Here is a 19,175-nt window from a genome sequence, read left to right as displayed (position 1 = left end):
TGGGCAACACCCGCCTGCGCCTCCGACTGAAGACGCGGCAGCACCATGGACAGCCTTCCTGGGGCCTGCCCCCCCCCATGCGCCGGCTGGCCCTGGCCTTGCACCCACCGCCTGGGGCTGGCACCCCCCCTCCTCTTTCGAGCCTCTCCAAACCCACACTCCGTCTCCAGCCACCGCTGCCGAGGGAGCCCCGTGAGGGAGCCCAAGCAAAGAGGGGCGCGGGGGGGGGGAGAGATGGAGGGAGGGAGGGAGGGAGGGAGGGCAGGAATGAGTTGCTTTGCCTTCCTGGGCAAAGCCGGCATGGACTCCTGTCAACTCCCCCCCCCCCGCCCGTGCAGTCTTTCTGATCCGAGAATCAGCCCCCCCATGCTCTCCGCCCTCCCCTCCTCCATCTCTGCTCTAGGGACACGGCCTATCCACCCCCTTCAAGCTCTAAGCTAGAGGTCTGGGGCCCCCACCCACCCGCCCGCCCGCCCGCATTACAGCAAGGAGTTTGGGGGCCCCAATGAGCCGGAACCTGAAGGGGACCTACACAGGATGAGAGGAGCGACTCCATGTTCATCAGGGAGGGAGGGAGGGAGGGAGGGAGGGAGGAGAAGCCTGCTCCTGGAAATCCCCCCCTCTCTCTTCCCCCCCCTCGCCCCATAGCTTTGTAGGAAGTTCAGTGTTTCCACAAGAGAGACGTTTCGCCCCAGCCCACCGCACCCGCACCCACAAACCCCGGCTTAGCAAAACACGGCCGGTTCTCCGTAAAAACTCCACAAACAACAGAGATCCAGTCGGAACATCCCGAAACACACACGGAATGGGGGGGGGGGGCGGCAGCGGCAGCTCCCCGGCGCCCGAGATTTCAACCGAAGGAGGGGGAATGAAAGCTTCCCGACCCGCAGCCCTTTCCCCTCCTGCGGAAAGCCCTGCTCGGGTGGGTCGCAAAGCGGGCGCTCGGACAACGACGGCCCTCCGGAGGGCGACCGGAGCCCCGCAGCAGCCGAGGTCCCTTCGGGCCCCCTTGGGCGCCCCGCACCACGGCGCCCCTCCCGCCATCAGGCGTCCGAGCCTCCGGAGCGCCTCGGAAAGGCGCAGGAAAAGTCTCGCGACGGGGAAGGCGGGCGGGGGGGCCCTCCAGGGAGGTGGAGGGGTCCCGCCAGCGAGGAGGCGCCCCCTTCCCCGCGCCCGCCCGCCCTCCCCCCCCCCGCCGCTGCCGCGTCCCGGGCCACCCCTTGGCCCTCGCCCCCCCCTCCTCTGTGGCCCGGGGATCTCGCGCCCCTTCCGCGCGCCTCCCGGTGGGGGTCTGTAGCGGGACGCCCTGCGGGGGGGAGGGGAGGGCGAGGGAGGCGCTTGCTCCCAGCCTCCCTTCCCCCCCCCCCCGGAGCCCGAGGGGTCTGCAGGAAGGCCCTGCTCTTGCCTAGCAGGAGAGAAGGCTCTGGGGAAAGGAGCCCCCCCCCGCTGCCACCAAACGGCTCAGAAGGGCCTCTGAATAACCCCCATTCCCGGGAGCCCGAGGGGTCAGGAGGGGGCGAGATCATCTAGCCGGGTGCGGATGCTTCCGGCGCGCAAGGCAGCGGGGGAACCCCGGGAGGGGGGCTGCACCGAGGGGGTCTCCTCCCTTCCTCCCTCCTACGCAGGTCCCCCACCTTCTTCCTCTCCCCCCCCCCCCCCAGACTGCAGTCGCCGTAAAACTTTCGCCAGCCATTCTACAGGCAGCAGGACCGGGGGGGGGGGGAAGGAGGGCGGGGCGGGGGGCGAGGGTCCCGCAGGCGCCCCTTCCCGGAGCCCTGGGCTTGGTCCCCGCCCGGCCTGGGGTCCTCGCTGGGACGAGCCCTGGCGCGCCCCTTCTCCCCCCATCCCCTCCGCGCGCGCCAAAACGCCTCCCCGCTCCCCTCCCCTCCCCTCCCCTCCCCGGCGGCGGGCTCACCGTTTGCTGGAGGTCCGGGATCCCGATGCGCACGACCAGGGCATGGGCAGGCGCCGGCTCGTCCATCCGCCCGGGCGGCGAGGGCAGCTGCTGCTTGGGGTCCGGGGGGCCAGGCGGGCCGGCGGCGGCGGCGGCGGCGGCGGAGGAGGAGGAGGAGGAGGAGGAAGCGGAGGAGGCGGTGGCGGCGGCGGCGGCGGCGGGCTTGATGGTATCATACAGGGTCTCCTCCGGGAGGCTGCCTTCCGCCGCGCTCTCGCCGGGATCGCCGTTGACAACGCAGGGCGGCGACGGAGACGACGACGACGACGAGGAGGAAGAGGTGAGCGGCGGCGGCGGCGGCGGCGGCAGCTCCGGCTCTTCTTCTTCCTCCTCCTCCTCCTCCTCTTCCTCCTCTTCCTCTTCTTCTTCTTCGTCTTCTCCTTCCTCCTCCTCCTCTTCCTCCTCCTCCTGCTGCCGCCGCCGGTGCTGCTGCTCCGCCTGCTCCCGCTGCTGCGCCTCTTGCTCTCGCGGCGGCGGCGGCGGCGGCTGGGGCTGTTGCTGCTGCTGCTGCTGCTGCTGCTGTTGCGGCGGCGGCTGCTGCTGCTGGAGGTGGTGGAGCTGCTGCTGCTCCGGCGGCGGCGGCGTCTCATGCTTGCTGTTCGACGGACTCCGAGGCATGCTCCGTGCGCCAGAGGCGGGTGTGCGGGGCGGGCGGGCGGGCGAGCGGGGGAGGGAGGAAGGGAGGGAGCGAGAGCGAGAGAGAGCGAGGAGCGGGGCGGATGGGGAGGGCGAGGAAGGGCTGGTGGCGAGACGGGCGAGAGCGGGGGGGGGGAGGAGGGAGGCAGGGAAGACGGGCCGGGCCGGGCCCCCAACGGTTCCGCTGCGCTGCGCTGCGCTAGGCTACCGGGAGCGCATCACTCGCCTTCCGGGCCACCGGGCAGCCCGTCGGGGAGGCCAACCACGGGAGCGGCGCGACACGAGAGACGGGCATGGCCAGCACCACCACCCCCAGGATCAAGGTGTCCCCCCCATCCCACCCCACAGGGGGAAGGAGGGAGAGGTACCGAGGCCAGGGAGGGGGGGCACGGGCACAGGGAGGGAGGCGCACACATGCCAAGCGGGGGTGGGGTGGGCAAGGCAGGAAAAAAAGGGGGGAGAACGAGGGGCGGGAAGGGAGAAAAAGGAAAAAAAGGAAGACACGTGAACAGTGGGCCCTCGGGGGTCCCCGCTTGTCCCCCCAGGAGCTACCCTTCCTTGGGGTGCCCCTGCTTGCCCCACCATATAAAAAGATGGGGGCACGCGGGGTACCCCAAGCGGTCCAGCAACCTTTGCCACGAGGCAAAGCGTCCTGGGGCAACAAAACCACCCCCTCCACCCTCACACACCCCCCCGACGGCCCCCTCGTGTCCCTAAAGGATGATCGGTTTTCCATGGCTGAAAGGCAGTGCGCCCTGGGAGCGCCCCAGGAAAAGGGGCCTCCCCCCCACCCACATTCTTCTGTCGTTGCCCGACATGCAACGCTGCCTTAATAACCACCAGAGTCGCGTGAAAAGGGATGGCAGGCGCCCTGTCCGCTTCGGATGGCTCTTGAGCCTGACCTGACCCTGCCTCACTTCATACGGCTTTCCTTCCACCAAAGCGATGGGGTATCAGCAGCTGCGACTTCGGTTTTCTGGTCCTTGGCTGTTTGCGTACAACCCCCCCCACCCCCACCCCCACCCAACTGTGCCTTGGCTGCATCAGTGCACCAGTGTGTCCACCACAGAGGCATCCTGTCAGAGCCCTGTGGATGTTGGGTCATCCCATTCCACCTCCCCGACCCCCACGGCTCTCCTGCGTGACTCCCCTGGAATGCTCCCTCCAGCAAAGGGAGGCCGCGCGCAACACTGCTCCCAAGCAAGCTTCCCTGACTGACCCCAGTGGATTTATTTGCAGAACAGGAAGCAAGCGCCTTCTCCTGTTCTGGCCCATTTCCCTCCTCGCACCACCAATTACTAAGGGCGTTTATCTCACGGTTTCTGCAGGCGGATACTTGTTGCCTTCAAATTCAACAACAAAGGCCAGGAATAACAGTTATACCAGCACAAACACTAGAAGATCTTTCCTAGCGTTCATCCTGGGTCTACAGGGGCCAAAAGGGTTGCTGCTACAACCCATCAAGTCACTTCTGACTTTCGGTGATCCGACGACGGGTGAGGGGCTCTCCTAAAGCTTGTCCTCGACAGCCCGCTCAGCTCTTGTAAGCTCCAGCCGGCGGCTTCCTTGATTGAGTCCATCTGCCTCACATTGAGTCTTTTCCTGCCGCTTTCAACTTTTCCGGGCATTATTCTCTTTTCCAGAGATTCCTGTTCTCTCACAAGGTGCCCAAAGCACAGGCAGCCTCAGTTTTATCATTTTTGCTGAGGTGAATTTGCTCTGTGCGCCCTCAAGTCAGAGCTGACTTTTAGCGACCCTGAGAGGGCTTTCAAGGTAAGTGAGTGGTTTTACCACTTCCGTTCGTGAGCTTTCCATGACTGAGCGGGGATTTGCACCCTGGTCCCTGGAGTCCTGGTCCCTCCCTTTACCCACTACAGACGTCTCGCTGAAGTACCTCCCAACAAGCCATGATGCCCATTCATTCAGCTGCACAAAACAGGCACGTGTAAACCTAACTGGTGAGTGTTTGAAAAGAAGCGCCTCACTGAGCCCCATATGGAAGAGGCCTCCAGCCGAGTGCCTGCTGGGCATCACACCCTGGTTTGCCACTTTCCGAGGTGGGATAGGACCCAACTCACACAGAATACACAGGTGCGTGTGTGAGTGAAACGATCCGGTTTTTCAGTTTCATGCAAGAGGAGAATATCTCCCCTCCGTTTCTCCCGGCTTGCCTTCCGCCCGGCACCATAGCCTCGCTCTCGTTTCTTTCCAGCTGCTCTCAACGCCAGGGAGCTGGCACTCGAGGAGTCCATGGCCATGCTAGAGAAAGGGAGGGGGGAAAGAGGAAAGAGCGGTGTGTGTGTGTGTGTTGGGGGGGCACAAGAAAAGCCAGCCCAAAAGTTGGACAAGAGAAACGGAAGAGTGACTCACAAAGCCTTTCGTTCTCGGCCGCTTCTCTGCAGCCCCAGGAGGACATCAAGGAAGGATTTGCCCGGCAGGTCATCCGGGAAGGGAGCTGGCAAAAATATCTTCAGAGGAGAGGCTGAGCACGGGAAGAGAAGGGGGCGCTATCCTGGGTATGGGGGCAGGCGAGGGGGGAGGAAACTCACCAGCTCCAAGCAACCCAGACAGGGAACAGGCGCAATGAACAGCAGCACTGAAAGACCAAGAGAGGGGGGGGGGCTACCTCAAGTAAAACATCCCCCACCCGCACCCGCTGCTCCAGTCTCCCCATTTTAAAAGTCTTGCTGGAGTTTTCAGCCACCAGCTCCTACCTTCACCTTTCCCTCTCCTTCTGCCTCTGGATGCCTGCCAATATCAGAGTCGCCCAACAGGGCCTGAGGTCTGAGCTCTCTGCAGCTCGGGTTTAGCAAAAGGTACCTGGACCCACTTAAGACCGCACAGAGTTTGAACCGGACACTGAACTGGGTCGGTGGGTGGGTGGGTCGGTGGGACCTGTATGTACTGCTCTGATCTCAGCTGAGCTCCTGGAAAGCTGACCTTAATTGCCTGGTATTGTTTAGAAAGCCGCTCTGAAACTGAAACGGAGGAAAACAGGAAATGAAGTTGGGAGATCAGGTTGCGGGGAAAGAGAGCAAAGCAGGGGAGAGGAGAGGCGGGCTTTTCTCCCTGGGGGGCCTCTGCTCAAAAGGGGTGGACTGTTCCCTCCCCTCCCGCCCTCGCCCCCCCCCCCCACTTTGCTTTTAGGCTTCAGCAGCAGAAAGCAAGTCACGGGAAGGAAGCCACAGCCTTGCCCTGCTGGAAGTCTCTTGAAATGGGATCCCCAAAGCGGGCAAAGAAGATTCCCAGCCAGCATTCTGGAGAGGAAGGGGAGGAGGAACACAAACACAGCTGCCTCTATGGGTCTGGGGAATACGTGTGTGTGTGGGGGGGGAAGGCTGAGCAAGGTTCTGCTACTGAAGCTTCATCCCAGCCACATTTAGATGCAAGGAGCCTGGTGTGGGTGGGTGGGGGAGGAAATGTTCCCATATTCCAGTCCCAAACGTGGACAATATATCATTGGCATGATGAGCAGCATCACGCCAATGATGGTATGCGGCTCACAGGGTGCCCTTTAGCATCTCTGTTGACCTGCGGAGCCTGGAGGCAGAGCCCCATTTGCACCCACCCTGGCACAATTCCTCCTAAGGTGATGAACCCCCCCCCCTTTGCTGACATTATTAAATGGGTCCACATGGTAAGATCCTGGAGCTGCTGCCATCCCTCTGTGTGGCAAAGACTAGGGCAGGATGAGAATGAAGGGAGAGGAGGCTCAAGGGAGGGGGGGAAACCTCAGGCTTTCTGGCCAAAAAAGAAGCCGGAGATCGGCGTGCCCAGTCCAAGAACGGAAACCTTGGGCCAGGTCTTCCAGGGAAGCGGACTGCGCCTTTAAGACACCCAAGGTGGACCTGGAGCCTGGGTTCGGATCCCCACCACCAGAGGGGGGCTCTCTTTGCATGGTGCAATCCGTGGCTTCTCCCCATGACAGCTCCATGTCCTCTCCAATAGCAAAGGCACACGGCACATCATTCGCCAGGGAACAACGACTGGTGAAGCCCATTGCGCTCCTGTGGTGCTTCTGGGCCCCTGCTGGCTGAATCATGAGGTTGCCCCACACACCTGCTGCTCCCACCCCACCCCAGGCCAGCCTTCCCTACCCCACTCTCCATAGCTCATCTGTATGGATGAGCAGCTTCCCCGCCATGAAGGTGCAGAGTCAGAGCACTTCCAGTGGGTTCTCTGGCTGCCACCTTCAACAGCAGCCCAGCAAAGGAGGTCACTGTGATGTGTCCATGTTGCAGGCAGGGGACCGAGGCTGGTCTGGCCCAGTGAGTGGACAGCAGCGGCGACGTACAAGGCGGAAGCTTGGCTCCCTCAATGCTTCTTTCTGTATCGGCTTTGAATCATATTAGGAACCACCCTGACCCCCACCGAGTCTTGGGAGAAAGGTGCAACATAAAACAAGAAAACCCGTAAACCAATTGATGCAATAAAATGAGCAAACGACAGACATTTTCCTTCAGTGTGGAGAGTGTTTTACATTAGTGCAACAAAGGGAAGGCTCACTGACAACCAGGATCTCAGAGGGAGAAGGATCCATCTTTTCAACAGCAGCCTATTGCTTGGAGCCACTGCTGTTCCTAGGCAAGGCATCTGAATGGACAGTCAAGACCTATTGGATTTACAAAAGACCTGTTCCTCCTGGAGCTAACATCTGCCAGAACTGATTTGTTTAGATAGATTAACACATAGATGCCTTCATTCTAGACTCTGTGGGAACTGTCATAATGGATACGGCTGTGCACAGGTCCTCTGATCTAACTTTTGTTTTCTATGCTTTCTCCCATCTGGATCATATTATTGTTATGATTTTAAACTGTATTTGCTATATGATATGTTGTTACCCACCCAGAGTAGTCTGTATGACTAGAAGGGTGGGCTATAAATGTAACAAATAAATAAATAACTTGGAATCTAATCTGGGGCTTCTGAAGGGATCCTGATTTTGGTTTTGCGCTGATATTCAATGGCATGGTGCACCCCAAAAGGGGGAAGCAAAGTAGCCCATTTTAAGCATCTGTCTTCAGAGGCTTGCATACTAATCACTGTTAATTTTTGCTTTGAAAAGAAGCAAAAAAGTGATTTGTGCGTCCTCCAACGTGCCTTGTGCTTGGGCTGCAAAGTGGTCTGGAAAATTTGCTTCTCTTCACCCTGGAGCTAAATCTGGCTGTTCCATTTCATTCTGGATCTTGTACGAAGCAGCTCCAATGCAGCTGATTTAGTCTGGAATTGGGAATTTGTCCCAGTCCCTGAGAATGAGCCCCTGCACTTCAGAACAGACCACTGCACGGCCCTGTATGCCGCTTTGATCACAGGCTGCTAGGAAAGTGAGGTATAAGTGAGACCAATCAGCTGTCATGGACCAGATACGCTGGCACACCTAACCCCTTCCCCCTAAACTTTCCCCTGAATGTATTTCTGACTTAATAGGGACCTATGCCCCACCGAGTCAGCTCACAGGGCCCCAATTTTTACAAAGACGGAAGACAAGTATCCTTGACTGCTCAGTCGGGGGTTGCTAAACTCCCAAGATGCACACAGGCATGAGCACGCACACAGAGAGAGACATACAAGCCCAGCATATTCCCAACCAGCCTCCCAAGGCCCCGACTAGAAAAGAGTGACCAACCTCCTGTAGAAACTGGTGCCACCAGAGCTGCTGCAGGCCTCCCTGGCTTGACCAGAGGCTGACTGCCTGACTGGCTGGAGGGAGCTGCACAGCAAGCGGCCTGCCCTACCTGAAGAGAGTTGGTCAAGCAGGACCGGGGACCCAGCTCCAGGAAGCCTCCCCCCCCCGCCTCCTTCCAGCTCTGAGCTGGCCTCCTGGAATGCCAAGCTTTTAATGAGTAACTTCTTTCCTAATCTCCCCCTGGAGCAGCCAGAGAGAGGTGCCAGCCGGACAAGGGCACCGTCCTGGCCTCACCCCACCCCCCACCTGGGACAGGCCGAGAGGCTGATCACCCAAAGAGGCCCAGGGGCACTGGCCACCATGGGACGGTCAGCGGGGCAGAAGGCAGCCTGACCCACATCACAGCCGGCCCACATCTGTTGTCCAGCAGAGATATCGGGACAGAAGCAGACGTGTGTCTGCAGCCACAGAACACTGTCAGCCGCCCTTGTCAACGCATGACATTCAAGAAGCCCTTTGACTGGTCAGCTTCCATTTCAAAAAGGAGGGGCTGCCAAAGGCCAGAGGTATGAGAGCCACCCACAGAGACACGGTGGTGACGAAAAGGCTCTCTGCACGCGTACCGAAGCACTTCTCTGCCAGTTTCTTAGTTTCTGCGATAAGATTAAATTACATACACAGAAAGGGGATTTCCATCATAGAAATCATAGGAAAGTGAAGTTGGAAGGGGCCGACAAGGCCATCCAGTCCCACCCCCTGCTCAAGGCAGGAACCCACATCAAAGCAGATCTGACAGAGGGTTCTCCAAGTTTCTCTTGAAGGCCTCCAGGGTTGGAGCGCTCCCTACCACCTCCCTTTGAGGTCATGGGTTCCATTGTCGTACTGCTCTAACAGTTAGGAAGTTTTTCCTGATATTCAGCTGAAATCTGGCTTCCCTTAACTTGAGCCCGTTGTTTCGTGTCCTGCACTCTGCATTGATCGATAACAAATACTGTCCCCCCCCCCCCGTAGGACAGCCTTTCAAACATTTGAAAAGCACTCTCCTATTATCTCCCCCTCGGTCTTCTTTTCTCAAGGCTAAACAGGCCCCCAGTTCTTCCAGCCTTTCCTCTTCCTCCTCCTCATAAGCCCCTTTGATCGTTTTTTGAGAGAATGGAACTTGGCCCTTCTCCAGAAAAGTTGAGGAAACAAGAGACCTTCGTCCTGGTAACACAGGACTGACTGTGGTCCTCGCTCTGTCTAGCCCAGTACACTTAACTCTGGCTGGCAGCAGCCATGGCGGGTCCAGGGTTTCAAGCGAGATTCTTCCCTAACCCTCCCTGGAGACCCCTGAGGGTGGCTCCCTGGGAGTCTCCCCCCCCACACACACACCTGGGGAATAACCAGGCCTGACTCTGCATCAGTTCCAATATCTGGCAAGATCTGGTGCACCACCACCACCACCACCATCGCCACCCCCCTACGGCCTCCGCCTGCATACCTGAAAAGAATAAAATCAATGTTGCTCCCTTTCCCTGAAGATCCCGACGCTTTGGGAGAGCCTGTCGTGCAAGGTCTCCTGGTCAGGTCACTGTTTGTTTTTTTCCTTTTTGGTTTCATCAACGGCCTTGTTCTGATTCCGTTCCTTGTTCATTCCTCTAGACTATGGGTCGCTCTGCCAACGGAGGACACAGAAAATCCGCAGGTCCACTCTTGGCAGGGATGGGCACCTACGAGTCATTCGTAAAAAGGTATCTCGGCCTCGGGGTGAAAAAAACAGTCACCCGAGACTGAAGCCGGAGCCCCTCTTTCCGGTGCAGCCGGCGTTGGGAATCTTTGCTCTTTCAGGTTTTCCGGATGACACCTCCTGCAAGTCTCTTGACACCTCTCCCCCACCCCACCCTGCCCACAGCTGAGAGCCCGGGGTGGTGGTGGTGGTGGTTAAGGCTTAGCAAGGTCTACTGTCACCCTACCTCTCCCAAGGGATCTTTAATGCATCCTTCCTGCTCATAAAGGTGCCGTATAAAAATGCCAATAGATTTTGACAAGCCCATTATCCACAGCGGGGCAATGCTTTTCTTACATGGGTGGGCCATGTACACAGGGCCCATACGCCATCCATGCACCACCGGAACCACTCACACTCCAAAATGTTAAGAAAGCATTTTTTAAACATCAGGCTCCAGAACGACCCGCGTGCCCTCCTTCATCACCCCGTGCCCTCAAGTCCCTTCTGACTTCTACAGACCCTTTCCAGAGTTTTCCAGGTAGAGAGCACTCAGCCGTGGCTTTTTTTTCTTTTCCCTTCTTCTGGGAGTCACCCTGGGACTATGGTGCCGCCAGCCCAAGGCCACCCAGGCTGCCTCTTCTCCCAGGAGGCACACAGTGGGGGAATTGATGCCCCCCCCACCTCTGGCTCCACAGCCAGATACTTTAAATGACTGAGCTACACATAGTAAGACTGCCGACTGACCTGAAAATAGCTTCGTTCAGCCTGCACCTCAACATTTAACATCAGCTCTGTGTGCGCTGTGCTGTCAAGTCAAGACTGACTTTTAATGCTCTTTGATGGAGCTTTCAGTGTAAGTGTGATATTTAAGGATATTTAAGCTCCACTCCTCCAGTGAGTTTCCATAGCCAAGTGGGGATCTGAACCCTGTTCTCCAGAGTCTTAGTCCATCATCCTACCCACCACACCACACTAGAAATCTAATAAGTCAACTCGGACTTACGCCAATCCTGATCAGAGTTTTCCAGGTAGACAATACACAGCAGCGATTTCTCACTTCTCTTCTTCTGGGGGTGTTCTAGGACAGTGCAGCTTGCTCAAGGCTACATGGGCTGGCTTGACTTTCAGGAGGCACCTTGGGGAATCAAATACCCAACCCCTAAACCACTCATGTCATCAAGTTGATTCTGATTTAGGGCAGCCCTTTCCAGGGTTCTCCAGGTAGAGAATACTCCAGAAGTGCTTTACCCCTCTCTTCTTCTAGGGTCGCCCTGGGACTGTGCAGCTTGCCCAAGGCCACCCAGGCTGGTTCTTCCTTCAGGAGGTATACAGTGGGGAATCAAACTCCCAACCTCTGGCTGAAGCATTGAGCTATCTAGTCAGCTTGAAAGGAGTAGTAAGGCTGCCTTGTTTTGGTGGAAACCCAGCACCCCATCAACCCTAACATCCCCCAATTAGATGTCCTTTTTTGTCTTAGAAGATTGTAAGGAAAAAAATGAAGCAGGAGAGGGTTTGTGGGTGCAGCCTTCCGAGATCTAGAGATCCATGTGCTCTCTGAAGGTTGCCCATTCACGATTGATTGGAACAAACAAAAATGCCATAAAAGTGTGCAAGCTTTCAGATTCTCCAGAACACTTCATCAGGTTGAGTGTAAAAAAGTGGGAGAAGAGGGTTTTTGTAGAGGGAGAGAAAAGCAGCTGCCCCGTTTACATGAAATACCATTTCCTGGGTTTCAAAGGCATTTGCTTTGGAGGCAATGTGATGCAATTTGCATCCTTATATCTCTTTCCAGAGGGCTGATACTCTTTTCGGCGGTTTTCAGACATGCTGTTCCAAAGTGCCTTTGAACCCTTTCTGTCTGCTCAAACATCCTAAATGTGGAAGACCTGAAAGCATGCAGAGAAAGACAGAAATGAGAGAGAGAGAGAGAGAGAGAGAGAGAGAGAGAGAGAGACCCATTCTTAATTGACATACACATCCTGGTGGCGGTAGGCTTTGCAATCCCATTACAAGATCCAGAGAGGCAGAACGTATTCCCTCTTGTGTGAAAGCGTGCTCAGATGAAGGGGGTGGGCGGGTGGGCGTTGATTTGGGGCCTGGCATATGAGGACAGGGGAGGAGGGAGGGGGAGCAGCAGGTGGCAACCAAGCCTGGCAGGCAAGGAAGGGGGCCCAGGAGGGAGGCATCCTGCTGAAGACATGGTCTCTGTCGTTTGCAGGAAGCCATCGGGTGGAGGAACGAAGAAGGGCAGAGGGATTGCCTTTTTCTGAGAAGAAGAGCATGCTTGAAAAGGGCTGCAGGAGCCTCTAAATCAATGTTGCCGCTTTCCTGTCTGTCCCGCAAGAAGCAACATCTGGGGCTGAGAGGACAGCTATCCTCCAGCCAGGGCCTTCTCCTGTTCTCCCTCAACAGCTTGGACCACAGCAGTGCCCATGGACCCCTTCTGCTTACACCAGCTTAGGTATAAGGACATTTCAGGTCTGCCCTGGAGTTCAATGAAAGAACAACTGCAGCGTAAGTGAGAGCCAGCTGAACAACCCTGGGAGAGACTTAGCATCAGCCTCGGGAAAGAAGGAAGGAAGGAAGGAAGGAGCGAGCTCATAATGGAAGGAAGGATGGAAGGTGTGTCCATTCACACCACTCTCCTGCTGCAGTTGTTGCACCCTGTCTATCACGGACAGGCCCCATCCAACCCCCTTCCCTCCCCCCAACATCCTCTCACCCTGCACACAAGGAGAGGCCAAAAGCTCCCTGCACAAAGTGACGCGAATGTATGGCCGGCGGGAGCATTGATCACGCCTGGTTCCAGGGCTTGATGGGTATTGCCACAGCCAGTTGATTTTCATTCTGTCCTCTTGCCAAGGTTAGTGGGTCACCCGGGATGCGCAACTGATTAAAAGCCAAAGGCCTGCCAAGTGCGGTTCATCAGCAAGCAGAGAACAGCACGAGCTCGGTTGAGAGGATGGCGATACAGCCGCCACCGCGGTGAGTGGCCTGGCCGGCAACGAGTAGCCCAGCCCATGGCCCCCTTGCCGGCCCCAAACCCCGTGCTCTCCTCCGGGTGCGCCCTTGCCCTCTCCCTGCTCACAAGCTGAGTTTGGACAGGACAGCGACATACCTTTCCTGAGAGCTTTCCAGGGGAGCTGGAAATCCCCAACGTGCAAGGCATGGCTCGGATCTAGAAAGAGATGCTGAGTTGCGCCAGCCTGCGGATGTTCTGCCACCGTCAAAGGGGTCCACTTGCCCCTCGGAAGCAGCCGAGACCTCCTTGGCCCGTGGTGGTCCTTCACGTCTCACCAGTCACCAAGGCCTTTGCCAGACTCCCGTCCGGCAGCTCCCAGCTGGACCTTCAGCCCAACGCTCTCTTGTGGAAGGAGGTGGCCGGGCGGCTCATTACGCCAGGGGCCATGGCTGCTCCCATGGCATTCCCTGTGGGCGCCATCCTCAGACCAGCAGCCTGAGGTACCAGTTGGTACTTCCCGTGCTATGTGCAGTGGGAGGAAGCCACCGAACCCTGGTTTTATGATGAATGCAGAGAAGAAAGGGGCGACACAGACACAGATAAGCACCGTACTTACTACCTGCCCTCCCCTGTGGCATGGCTGCCCCTCCCCACCTGCTGGTCCTTTTATGCCCTGTGCTAGTGCATGTCTTGCTGAGGGTTGTGATCAGGCAAGGATGGCCTTGTCTTTGTCCTGAGGGCAAACAATGATGCTGCCCTGATAACAGAGCATCCTGTGCTCCTGGCACCAGCCAGATCCCCAGATGACTGTCCAGAGCTCACCGTGAGCCTGTCAGTTGGCAGAACTTAGGCGTGGGGTGATGTTTTGGCAAAACCACCCCCTGCAACCTATCTACGTGTTTCTGATTATCAAAAGGGGGGGGAGGGGGAAAGCTGCCCTTCATTGCAGGATCTGCTTATTGTAATAAAAATGTCTTCAAATCTTGATACAATTAAATGCATTCTAATGTCAAATTTTGCTATATGGCCCATCATAAATAAAGTTCCTAGGCAATTTGCAAAATTCATTCAGCAGCAGCAGCAATATTAAAAAACAAATAAACAAATGCTGAGTGAAAACTAAAACAACTCACTGGCCAGAATCTTCTTGGGATTTTAGTCCAGAGTAAGTGAAATTGCCTAAGTCACAGTGGCCTCTTCCATAGCTGGTCCTGTACCTGATGGTGTTCCTCGCTGGCAGGCAAGCACATGACCGGCACCTCGTTAATTAACTGCAATTTATTCCAAAGTAACATCACAGTAGGAGCCCGGTCCCAAGAGCTTAATAGTAAATCCTATTAATAGCATTTGAGATCAGCCAAGGCTAGAGAAGATAAAATACATTTTGAATTGGCATCCTTCCCCCCCCCCCGACCCCTTCTACCCTCATCCCCAGCTGCAGTGCAAGGGAGTGGCAGGATAGGGCCCAACACCTGAAACCGTGGGATCTTCCTCCTTTACCATACTCCAGTAACTGTTAAAACAACTGAAAAGTTGCATTTGTGCCACGAAAGGAATGAACTCATTTCCTTGTAAATTACAATTGTGATGTGATCTGGTTCATCTTGGTCCTTCATGTAAGCCAAGGGATTTGCAGGCCAGGGCTTCTGGAGGCCTTTGTTGGCGGGGGGGGGGGGGTGCCATACAGGGGAGGGCTACCATGCCAGGACAAGGGCCCCTATTCTGTGGGACAGCCTACATTGCCCCGGGAACCCCCAGAGCTCCTCCATAGCTGCCTACCCAGTGCTGCATGGGAACCTGACCGCCCGGGCCTTCTACCTTTACTCTCCTTGGCGCCTCCATGACACTCACCCACACCTGCCCCCCACCCCCACCGCCCCAAGTCTCTCTCCTGAACCCACCCCCCAAGTCCACCAGCCGCTTCCGCATGGCCCTTCCCTGCAGTGACTCTGAAGAGGCCGTTCGGTCCCTGCGGCTTAAAAAGGCAAACGGGTAACTCGGGTTCCATGATCTGGAAGATGGGGAGGTTTTAGAGGCTCCTTGCAGTCCAGCCAGTGACCGGTGCTGCCCCCTGCCTTTCCTCCCGTGACTGAGAGGAGAAAGATGAGGGAGAGGGGGAGAGAGAGAGAGAGAGAGAGAAGGTAAAACTGCCTCCAAGAGCCTCTTGCTGGAGCACCACTCCCAGCTGCCTTCTTCAGCTTGGAGGTGGTGGGGAATGATGGGATCTGTAGTCCAGGAACACTTTGCCTACCCTTGCCCCTATGGAAACAACCAGCAAGCTCTCTTCTACGGGCATGTGGATGGGTGGGGGTGCGTTGCCAGCCCCAAAATCATCCCACAGAGGTGGGGAGCAAGAGCAGACCAGACGTGCCCTGAGAAGCCATGCCTGGATGTGCCTCGTTCTCGGTTCTCCAGGCTGGGCTCCCTCCAGGCTCCTCTTCAGCCTTTTGGCAGGACCTGCCTCGGGCCCTAAGAACCTCGGCACAGCCAAGGGATGGCGCACGACTGCACTCTGGACTCGAGGCGGCCAGAAGTGCCTGGGGAACCCAACGGGCAGGTGACCGCAGTGGGGCTAAAGCAGTGTGTGTGGGGAGGGGGGGTGAGGGATCCAGTGATGAGGCCAGAGTGGAGACCAGAAGGTGTTGTGGGGAAGGGGGGGGGAGAGGAAGGACAGGGCCCAGCCATCACTTGGCAGGCCTGGACCATCAGCACACAGACGCACACACCCTCGGGCCTTCCACGAGGCAGTTCAGCTGAGGACACTGATCTCAGAGAGGGGAAAAGTGTGTGTAATGAAAAGCAGCATGCCTGCGTGAGTGAGCCAGTGGAGAGGAGAAAGAGTGAATAGAGAAGAGCGTGGCAGCGGAGGAAGAGGAGGAGGAGGAGGGGGCGGAGGAATGAGAACAACGATCCTGCAGGCGGTTGTCTTGGCAGCCTTTCACCCCATCTGCACATCCACAAGACTGGGGAGACCCCGTGTTCCTTCACTGCAGAGCGGGGTGCTCACTCAGCCCTTCTCAGGGCCTGCAAGGCTACAAGGTTTTGCAGAATCTGCTTGGTGAAATGTGACTTTCCCAAGCATGGTGCCCTGCTCAGGAGAGGCTACAATTAACAGCCCAGCTTGCAAACTGAGACCTAGGATGTATTCTCACATACCATTATCAAACACGCAGACATCCTCCCCCTCCCCAGCGCCTTGTGTGTGAAGGGCCATTTCTTGCTGGCTCTTCAGGGTTGGTTTTTGTGTCTCTTTCTACACAGTCTGTTCCTCTCACATGCATGCTTGCGTGTCCTGTCTCAGACCTGTTAAAGCACAGGAAGAGTGGACTTTTTGCTGAGTCTGTGCTCCACAGAGCATAAGGGGAAAAAAAGGTTCCCTGGAAAAGACAACCATATTAGGAAAAGAGAAAAGAGCAAACAGGAGATGGATTGACTCAAAAAAGGAAGCCATCAGCCGTGAGTTTGCAAGAGCAGAGGAGGGCTGTTCCTGACAAGACCTTCTGGGGGGGGGGTCACTAATTCATGGGATCGCCCTATGCTGATTTGACAGCCTGTGACTATAGAGTAACTCTAACCTACACAGTCAATCAATGATCTTCCTTTCTCCCTCCCTCCCTCCATCCCTTCCTTCCTTCCCCTCATCCCTCCCCTCCCTCCCTCCTTTCTCCTCATCCCTCCCCTTCCTTCCTTCCTTCCTTCCTTCCTTCCTTCCTTCCTTCCTTCCTTCCTTCCTTCCTTCCTTCCTTCCTTCCTTCCTTCCTTCCTTCCTTCCTTCCTTCCTTCCTTCCATCCATCCATCCATCCATCCATCCATCCATCCATATATTTTGGCAGTGCAGGGGGGCCGGGTTGGAGGAAGGGAAGGGAAAGCCTAGGCTATGAAGGTAAAAGGAAAAGAAACAAGTGAACAGACACAACAATGTGAATGCAAGCTTGCGTGAGAGCTGTCACCATGGCAGGGCCATGGGGGCACTGGGACTTAGTGGGAATTGCTTGCTGGGAGGGTGTGGCTTCACCTCCTAGCACTGGCTGCTGAAAGGGCACAAGCCCCCTCTCCCCCAGCTGCCTGCACCACCTGACCAGGCAGAAGGGAACACAGCAGAGGCAAAGCCAGCCTGGAAGCTCTGTGGCCCTGGTGGATCTCAGGCCCAGGCCCGGCTCCTCCTCCTGCCGTCCTGTCTCTGAACAGGCCAAGCTTGCCCAAGGGGGTCATAGCAAGGCCTGGGGGCCTGAAATGGCTGGCCAAGCTCAGAACAAGCAGCAGGGAGAGGAGATGGTGATGGGGCGGATTGTTGGGGGGGGGTAGAGAGAGACCATCACAGAAATGGCCCCACACCTAGAGGCTGAAGGATGATAAGCCACCCGCATTTTCTTGAGGACCCCTCCCCCGGGCCTGCAACAATACAATGCTCATCAGGCCTAGCTAGCAAAGCCTCCCCCCCCCCCCCAGTTTGGGGTGACAAGAGTTGCCATTTCACACCATCCGGACTTCCGCCGTTCCCCGTTTCTGCTCTCAGACCGGCTTCCCAACAATGCAGGTGTTCCTTCCTTTTTAAGCCGCCAGCCTCATCCACACAGAGGGCCAAGCCCTGCGCCAGGGACGCCCCAACCCTGCCCAGGAAGTGTCATCCCCCCACCCCCACCCTGATGCCAATTTGCAGATAACAAGCAGGACATACTTTTCAGGCCTCTAATGAAGAGCAAAGGGGCAGCCTAACGACGATCCATTAATGAGCCCTCTGCAGATCTGCCCGCCTGCCACAGCCTTTTCTGCGAGGAGGCCCTCCCGCCCCCCCCCCGCAAGGCCTGGGGGTATCTCTCCGCAAAGGGAAGGGAAGAGAAGCCTTTGATGAGGCCCGTTTGAAGGGGCCTCCAGGAGAGGAATCGGGGCGATTCTGGGCGATGCTTCAGGAGTTGCCAACAAGGAAAAGTGGAACCCAGGCCCGCTGGGGTCATCCCTTTTCCTGGCCCTGAGGTCCTCCCGGGGACCTCCCGCCCATCAGGGCACGCACCCCTTGCAAAATCTCACCGGGTGTCCCTGCAGGAGAGGTGGGGAATCCGGCCCAGCTTGAGGGCGCGGCTGGAAGAACGGGAGAACCACTGGCGGTTGCGCGCACCGGGGCAGGCAGGAGCCTTCCTGCGGGCCGGCCTTGGCGGACCAAAGGGGTTCATAGGCTCCGGCTCTCCAGCCGCTTTCACGCAGGAAGGGGGGGGAAGGAGGGGACGCGAAAGCAGGGAGCAGCAGCCCAGCAGCAGCACCATGGACAGCGGTCGAGCGGCCTTGCACGACGGGCTGATGCGTCATCTTTCCATCCCGCCGCTGACACCCGCTCGTGCGCAAGAGTTCTCCTCTAAGTGGTTTCACACCTCGAAGCGACAACCCGACGCATCAGAAAACCCAAAGACGAGATCCAAACAAACCTCAAGCGCCGGCCGACTCTGCGCCGGTTCTGCAGCAAGGATTGCCCTCCCCGACGCCGACGCCCGGATCTCCCCCAGGAGAAGGGAGCTCGCTCCCGCGCGGGGTGGCCTCCTCTGCGCCCGGGACAGCGGCTCTCCCTGGAAGGACGCTTTCCGCCTCGTTTTCCAGCGAAAGCGGCTCCCCCCCCCGCTTGCCCCCCCCCCCGCCATTGGGAGCCCCCTGGCAGGGCCGGCCCGCTGGAGCGGCAGGGACGACCTCTGCGCCTCAGCCCTCCTGAGACGGGGGTGGGGTGGCTGGGTGGCTGGGTGGTGGTGGGGGGTCTCTCGCCTCTCCGCCTCCCCCCCCCCCGGAGCCTCCTCTCCTCCCAGCTCCAGGCTGTCCCCCAGTCCTGCGGGGGCTTCGTTCTGAGGCCTCCTCAACGACCTGCAGGCCCCGTTTCAGGACACGTTCCTTAAAGCGTGCCCCCTCCCGCCCCCCCTAGGGATCCAAGCATTCGCCCTCCCCAGGCAGCCAGTGGGGGGAGGGGGGCTTCCTGCGACCCTGACCCGCCGCTCCTGCTCAGGCCTCCCAAGACAAGACGGCTTCCCCCAGGACAGCCTGTCTTCACCCCCGCCCCTCTAAAAGCAAAGCCAGGTCTCCCCTCCCTCGCATCATCCTACTCTGGCCTGGGACTGTTGTACCTGGACTCTAACCTAGCCTAGATCCTTTCGGGCAGGGATCATGCCTTCTGGCTAGCCCTCCCTGCTGCCTGACTTTAGCAAAGCTTCCCCCCCCCCCGCCCGCTTCCTTATGTCGTTTACATAAACGTTGCAGGGAACCAGGTTGGGGGGAGGGGAGAGAGAGAGAGACCCCCACTGTGCCACT

At 57.8% G+C, this 19,175-nt stretch overlaps 1 protein-coding gene across 7 annotated transcripts in view; it reads right to left on the bottom strand.

The window, feature by feature from the left end:
- Nucleotides 1–2,616, bottom strand: part of SHANK3 (SH3 and multiple ankyrin repeat domains 3) — a 374,779-nt gene extending 372,163 nt beyond the window's left edge. For 2 of the 7 annotated variants that reach the window (XR_013536992.1, XM_078376773.1), the window contains exon 1: nt 1,916–2,615. Coding sequence is in view for 6 of the 7 variants with exons in the window: in XM_078376773.1 (XP_078232899.1) it covers nt 1,916–2,572 (657 nt within the window). In the remaining variant the exon portion in view is untranslated. Of the gene's footprint in view, nt 1–1,915 lie in introns of all 7 variants that reach the window. The other 5 variants (XM_078376774.1, XM_078376775.1, XM_078376769.1 and 2 more) reach the window with 3 other exon arrangements.
- Between the last annotated feature and the right edge of the window lie 16,559 nt (nt 2,617–19,175).

The sequence above is a fragment of the Pogona vitticeps genome, chromosome 5 (assembly GCF_051106095.1).
Source record: "Pogona vitticeps strain Pit_001003342236 chromosome 5, PviZW2.1, whole genome shotgun sequence".
NCBI lineage: Eukaryota > Metazoa > Chordata > Lepidosauria > Squamata > Agamidae > Pogona > Pogona vitticeps.
Note: the sequence above shows the minus strand (reverse complement) of the source record. Positions and strands in the feature narration are given on the sequence as shown.